The sequence below is a fragment of the Conger conger genome, chromosome 9 (assembly GCF_963514075.1).
Source record: "Conger conger chromosome 9, fConCon1.1, whole genome shotgun sequence".
NCBI lineage: Eukaryota > Metazoa > Chordata > Actinopteri > Anguilliformes > Congridae > Conger > Conger conger.
Window position 1 is genome coordinate 1,794,699 of NC_083768.1, and position 7,500 is coordinate 1,802,198.

General features: G+C 48.7%; 2 protein-coding genes across 2 annotated transcripts in view; both read left to right on the forward strand.

Annotated features, from left to right (window-relative positions):
• The window catches only part of prmt5 (protein arginine methyltransferase 5), a 10,689-nt gene extending 8,057 nt beyond the window's left edge, over positions 1-2,632 (forward strand). Inside the window, 7 exon segments of the mRNA XM_061253836.1 lie at positions 1-93; positions 480-655; positions 943-1,146; positions 1,753-1,863; positions 1,979-2,006; positions 2,008-2,041; positions 2,168-2,632. The exon segment at positions 1-93 is cut by the window's left edge and continues 29 nt beyond it. Of these exon segments, the coding sequence (XP_061109820.1) occupies positions 1-93; positions 480-655; positions 943-1,146; positions 1,753-1,863; positions 1,979-2,006; positions 2,008-2,041; positions 2,168-2,524 (1,003 nt within the window). The 3' untranslated portion in view covers positions 2,525-2,632.
• A 1,861-nt stretch (positions 2,633-4,493) lies between these two features.
• Positions 4,494-7,500, forward strand: part of slc7a8b (solute carrier family 7 member 8b) — a 14,947-nt gene continuing 11,940 nt past the window's right edge. Inside the window, 1 exon segment of the mRNA XM_061253802.1 lies at positions 4,494-5,915. Within this exon segment, the coding sequence (XP_061109786.1) occupies positions 5,774-5,915 (142 nt within the window). The 5' untranslated portion in view covers positions 4,494-5,773.

The window sequence follows — 7,500 nt, forward strand, 5'->3', positions numbered from 1 at the left end:
CCCCCTGGTGAACGCCTCCCTGCGTGCAGCGAAGCAGGCAGACAGGAAGCTCCGTGTGTACGCCGTGGAGAAGAACCCCAACGCCGTCATCACGTAAGCCCCTCCCTCTCCACGCCGTCATCACGTAAGCCCCGCCCTCTCCACACTGTCATCACGTAAGCCCCGCCCTCTCCACGCCGTCATCACGTAAGCCCCGCCCTCTCCACGCTGTCATTGCGTAAGCCCCGCCTCTCCACGATGTCATCACGTAAGCCCCGCCCTCTCCACGCTGTAATCACGTAAGCCCCTCCCTATCAGAATTTTTAGCGAACATAATCATTGCCTCCACTGAGACCTGGCTTCAACACTGCTGCTTGAATACCAGCAAAAGGACATCTTCTTTCTCTCTTTTTTTTTTTTTTTTTTGCGCCTGTTCTTTGGTATATGTCATTTGTTTTTCATTTAAGAACATGAAAAGTCTCTTCCTCACTTGCTCTCAGTCTGGAAAACTGGCGGTTCGAGGAGTGGGGCGATCAGGTGACCGTGGTGTCATGTGACATGCGGGAGTGGGCGGCACCAGAGAAGGCGGACATCATCGTCAGCGAGCTGCTGGGGTCCTTCGGGGACAACGAGCTGTCCCCGGAGTGCCTGGATGGAGCACAGCACTTCCTGAAGGGTAGGGGGCTATGCGGCCACGGCCCTGGAGACTCTCTATCTCTCTACCATGCTTCCTTTACTGTAATTCTCTTTATGTGAATGAATCCCATTGTCATCCCCTTTCTCTCTCCCCATTACAACATCACGGTAAATAAGGGGCAAAGAATGTATCTCTTTACAGCCATCATATCCCTAACCCCTGAATGTAGTTGCATCTTTATGGCTAGCTGGCAAATTGAGCATGAATATAAATGCTCCTATATTAAACTAGCGCTCTCTGTCTCTCCCTCTCCCTCTCTCTCTCAGAGGACGGGGTGAGCATCCCTTGTTCCTACACCTCCTTCCTGGCCCCCCTGTCTTCCTCTAAGCTGTATAACGAGGTTCGGGGGTGCAGGGAGCGGGACAAGGACCCGGAGTGCCACTTCGAGACGCCCTACGTGGTGCGGCTGCACAACTTCCACCAGCTGGCTGAGCCCAAGGCCTGCTTCACCTTCACTCACCCCACCACAGGTAACAAGCCTGCTTCACCTTCACTCACCCCACCACAGGTAACAAGCCCTGCTTCACCTCCACACACCCACCACAGGTAACAAGCCCTGCTTCACCTCCACACACCCACCACAGGTAACAAGCCCTGCTTCACCTCCACACACCCCACCACAGGTAACAAGCCCTGCTTCACCTCCACACACCCCACCACAGGTAACAAGCCCTGCTTCACACACCCCACCACAGGTAACAAGCCCTGCTTCACACACACCCACCACAGGTAACAAGCCCTGCTTCACCTCCACACACCCCACCACAGGTAACAAGCCCTGCTTCACCTCCACACACCCCACCACAGGTAACAAGCCTGCTTCACCTCCACACACCCCACCACAGGTAACAAGCCCTGCTTCACCTCACACACCCCCACCACAGGTAACAAGCCCTGCTTCACCTCCACACACCCCCCACAGGTAACAAGCCTGCTTCACCTCCACACACCCCGCACAGGTAACACACACCCAGCTACAGATAACATACCCCACAGGTAACTACAGCACCTCATACTGCAGATAATACTGTGTATTTGCTGTGGAACAGTGTTAATTCTCTCTCTCCCTCTCTCAGATATGAATAATAACCGGTATCAGTGCCTGCGGTTCTCGGTGCAGTGTAACTCCGTGCTCCATGGCTTTGCCGGGTACTTTGAGACCACGCTGTACGGCGACGTCACGCTCAGTGAGTCCTGCTCCTGTCGCTGCACTCGTGATGGTGCCCAATACTGACGGAGGCATTCGCTCCACCTTTATTACAGTGACAGTGTTGTAATCTGTGTGTGTGTCCTTCTCTGCAGGTATTAAACCTGAGACCCACTCTCCTGGATGTTCTCATGGTTCCTATTCTGTTTCCGCTCAAAGTAAGTTTGTATTAGTTATTGATATATAATCTCATTGATAATGCACTGTACAGTGTGCAGTTAGCACTGTGTATGTACTGTATTCATTAACCTGCTCTCTCTTTCTCTTTCTCTCTCTCCCTGCAGCAGCCCATCCCCCTGTCGCGGGGTGATGATGTCAGCGTGCGATTCTGGAGGTGTAATAGATGGGAAGAGGTGTGGTACGAGTGGGCGGTGACCGAGCCCGTCTGCTCTGCTATACACAACCCTGCCGGCCGGTCTACACCATCGGCCTGTAGAGCTACACACACACACACACACACTGTATACACACACTCACACACTGTACACAGAACCTGCCGGCCGGTCCTACACCATCGGCCTGCAGAGCTACACACACACACACACACACACACACACACACACACACACTGTATACACACACACTCGCACCACACTCACACTCGCACACACATAGACACACCGAGTAGGTCAGAAATCTAACCAGATTTGCAGTTTGGATGGGGAAAGATCTACTCATTCTGTTGTCATTGTAACTTTTTTTTATTTTTCATTTTGTCTGCGGAAAATAAAACCTTTGTGAACTACAAACTATACGTTTTGTTGGGGGGTTTGTGCAGTAAGAGATGTAGATGTACAGGTGTATAATGAACAATGCAAATGAGTGTACATCTATTGTGCCAACTGATTTTAAAAATGATGGCTACACTAAATATAAAACGACATAATTGCTTAACGATGGCCCACTGTCGCACGTTGTGCTACATCTAAAAACTATCACCATTCCATTCCTCGACAATACATTCTCCATTTCCTCCTTGCACCTGCTGTGGCATCCAATTTAGTATTGTAAGGTGGTGTATTGCGGTGCACAGATGGTGCAGTGGGTAGCACTGCCGCCTCACAGCAAGGAGGTCCTGGGTTTGAATCCCGGTTGGCCGGGGCTCCCTGTGCGGAGTTTGCATGTTCTCCCCGTGTCTGCGTGGGTTTCCTCCGGGTACTCCGGTTTCCTCCACAGTCCAAAGACATGCAGGTTAGGCTGATTGGAGAGTCGAAATTGCCCGTAGGTATGAGTGTGTGAGTGAATGGTGTGTGCGCCCTGTGATGGACTTGCGACCTGTCCAGGGTGTATTCCTGCCTTTCGCCAATCTATGCTGGGATAGGCTCCAGCCCCCCTGCGACCTGTTCAGGATACGCGGGTTTGGATAATGGATGAATGAATGAAGATGGTGTATCTATTACTAGTTGCGACAGGTGGCTTGTATACTGTTCGTCGGTTGAACCTGTATGCATTCACTAATGCAAGTCACCCTGGACAGTAGCCTGCATAAAAGCAATGCAAAATGAGATGCAAAATGGCGGTTTTCATTGCCTAGTAAAATCTAAAAGACAGACTTTATTGAAGCCTGTGGGGTAATGTGTCCTCTGCATTTGACCCATCCTACTTCAGTTTAAAGTGAAAATGCACTCTTGGATTTTTACATTGGAAAAGGAAGCCTGAAAATGCAACTCTTGGATTTTTACATTGGAAAAGGAAGCCAGCTCTGGTGCCTCAGCCAACAAGACCGTATTAGTCAATCCTGGAGTGCCGTAGATGCTCAGACAGTGCTAGGCGATCCCAGATCCCTGGGTGCTCCCTAAGCAGGACTGTGTTCATTGGGTGCTGCTCAGTGGTGCATGGAGGCAGCCACGTTGGACTGTGGGGCTTTTCGGCACCAGAGCAAGTGCACTCGGTACCTAAACGGGAATGAGTGAATATTGATTTTTTAAAATCATATCCTCTGTGTGGCTCCCTGGCGATAAATTAGTTCAGTGTGAATAGGTCTTAGAATTTAAAAAGTGCTGTCCAAAGTAGAATAATTTCGCCAGGTTAAAGTTGTAGTTTTGAATGTGCTTCAATGTGCTTTTCGGCACCGGAGGCTCAATACGCTAGCAATACCTCCGGTGACCACTGGAGTTCGTGAGTTTGCTGCTGGAATGTCGATCGCTGGTCCCCTGGATGGTAACCATGGAGCGTTCTGTGGCGACAACGCCAACATCCCATATGCATGGGACACTGACTGCTGCTCTAGAGGACAGCAGGGTGCATTAATGAAATGTAATTATGCTCTCGCAAATGATGAGGGACATTTTGAACAATGCATGGAAGAATGTAGCCTACTACAGAGTACATGAGTACAGGAGTACACACAATGCAAGTATACATGTAGGGCCCATACACAATAGAACACAGCCTTTCTGTGTGTGTGAGAGAGAGAGAAGAGGGGGAGGAGAGAGCGTTGTGTAGGGAGAGTGTGTGGAGATTGAGGTGGCGAGAGATTTAAAAGGACTAACAAATGTGAAGGGGGGCTTGTAAACGGGGGTGGGTCGCGCTGCAGGAGGAGGTGCTTGTATACGTAGCTATGAATAAAGAGAGAGGCACAAGGTGCTTCGGCCAAGTTTATCTCACCGCTGTGGCTGGCGAAACGTCGGACGGATACCCTTTTTTTCCACCCCTAAACGGCTTGCGGATAAACTGTAGATAGGTACCAGGTCTGGACCACTTGAAATCGTTCCAATGCAGTCAGGAAGCAATGCCGGTGTATTTCGGCATGTTTGCCTGTTACTAAAACTTAGGATACCGGGTGCACATTATCAGACACCGCAAGACAAAACTGTGACTTAGAAGTCCTGAGCAAAATGGAAAACTAATTTATATTGACGTAAACGGTGCAGCGGCGGTTGATTCATTCCCCATTTTGAAGCGAAATCAATATACCGTGGTAACCAATATTACGAAGAAAAACAGACAGTTCTCGGAGTTGGTTATTTCCACACAGAAAATCCACGGCGAGCTTGCGTTACATCAGCAACTTTGGCTATATCCATTCCGCAATAACGTTTAAATAACAACAGATAAATCGTTTTGTTTTCGTTTTATAAAACAACGATAACAAAGCCTTCTCCTTTGGTTATTTTGGGTTGCCGGCCTATTGTTTGGTCGATCACGTGATGAGTGTGTACACGCGCATCGTTCTTTTTCACAAGGTAAGATATACCCTATAGCTAGCAGCATTTTTCCATTTTTATTGTTTTGCTTTTTCGTGTTGTTCACATTTTAGCTAGCATACCTATTGCTCACACTGTTAGCTCAGGTTAATGTCGGTGCGGAAGCGCGGTTCAGTAGCCAATGTTAAAGCCTGTGTTGAAATATTAATGGGCTACTACCCTATAGTATGTCTTTCTAATAATAGCGACACAGGGTAAACCGGTATAGGCATCGCTTTAAACACCGGTTGTCTTAGTTTCTTCGTAAAGACGCCTATGCTACCAAAGTGCCTTTCGAAAGCCTCACCTGAAATCCCACTTGGCCAGCTGGGATAGCCCGGCTAAACCACTGACAAAGGGTCACGTGTTTAAATTTTCCCTTCAACAACCAGTAAAGTAGCCTAACTTCGTTTTACCATACGGTAAAGCTCTAAGGTCCGGCAACTTAAGCCCATAACATATGTGTGTACGTTGGTGGTGAATATAGCAAGCCCTACGTCCTTGAAGCCCATTCCTCAGTTCGATTTACAGTGGGACATGAATGGACCGATGTAATAGAAAGTGCACAAACAGTGTGCTTATGCATGTAGGGGCGAAGTCTTCGCTTTTGACACAATTTGTGAAGACCGTCCGTCACAGCACAGTTACCATCCACCGGCTATCCATCCACCGCTACGCGTGACGACATCATTCTGAACACGCCAAATGTCCGACGGTCCAAGACAAAGGGGGAAGGCAGCATCGGTGGACGGCGATGGCGAGCCGGACTCCGGGAAGCGCCCGGAAAGCTCTGGGGTGGCTCTGAAGAAGGAGATCGGTCTTGTGAGCGCCTGCGGAATTATAGTCGGTAAGTTTCTCCCCTAGCAACCGTAACCTGACACGCAGCCAGGTGAGAAGGCACCTGATCTGACTACCATGGCAACGGTATGTCTCCTGCAAGAAGAGCACCCCACCTGAACTGCACTGCTGCTCAAACCATGCTGCTGCTTCTGTTAGAGTTACAGGTGCACACACAGGCTTTTGGGGGAGACGGGGAGACGTGTCGCCCAAAATATTTTTGGTTTGACGTTTGACTTTGCAAGACTTTGTTGTCCATCAGCGTGTCTGCCCCAAAGTTGAAATGAAACCCACACCTATGGTCCCAGACTCTCTAGTTCCCAAGTACGAAACTAGTACATGAAAAATAAAATACAACTGCAGAGGGGTTTCTGCAGTTCAATGCAGTAGCTTGAACCCTCAGGAACCAGGACTCGACTTACACAAGTGCAGACTAAATGGCCCGTGTTTCCTGCAGCCTGTTAATGAGTCCTCCTGCAGCTAGGTGGCAGAAGTGCATAAACCTACCAGCTGTTCAGTCATGGACCATCAAATAAACCATGCCTTACTACCTGAGATGTACTTGCAACAGTAACAAAGGCTCAGTATTATAGAGTTCAATGGGCTGTGCAAAGTTATTGCCCAGGTCACCATAACGCCAGTGCAAGATGTCAAATGCTACAAGTGCCATGATCCACCAACGTACTTAGTTGCCATCCATGTAGTTTTTCTTGAAAAAGCTAATTAAATGTCTGTGAAAATGATTGAGTGGGGCTTTTAAGCTAGTCTGTGACTCTTACGAGAATATCAAACTGAGTTTTATCACAGGTCATTAGGCGTGGCTTTTGTATTGTGTTAACCCCTCTGACCAGGGGTAGTGTGAGTTTGTGTAGGATGGAAATCCCAGTATTTTTTTTATTTACTTTTTTTGTTTTTAAGAAGAGATGGTCATGAAATGTGAGAGTCTCTGTTGCCTGGATTTGGTGAACTTGCGTACGCAAGGAATTAGTTGCTCTTCTATGCAGACAAAACTTAATCTCCTATTTACAGGCTTACCTTGCCATAATCACATTAGCTGTCTACCTCTCTGTCAAGTAATGGATTGAGAGCAACAGACTGGGAATTTTGATGGGCCATTGGGGAGGGGGGGGAGCTATAATGAGCTGCCAATGAAAAGGCATTGTTCTTCGCACTCCACACTAGGGCTGGGTCATATAACCAACCTGGTTATATCGCTTTTGTAAGCGCAGTGACAACCATCTACGGCATGTGGTGTTGGATTTCTTTCAGTCTTTTAAAAAAAAATGTATTTAATCATTTAATCATGTGGTAGCATGCCTCCAATTTTCTGAGCCAAAGTGAAATGCTTCCAGGGAAAAGAGAATGCCACTCATATTTCAATGATGGCAGCAGATAAAAGCATCAGCTAAATAACGGGAATGTGAATGAAACTCCGTTCTGAATGTTATGGCACCTGGAGCCCCGTGGCACGGGGGCGTGGCACTGTCTGCCGGGGTGCTGCCTCGTCCCTGGGGCCTGGCTGGAGACGGATCGGCTCTGCCGTGTCCTGGGCGCGGCTCCAGCCTTCAGTGGCGTTGGCGCCAGGCCCAGCTTTC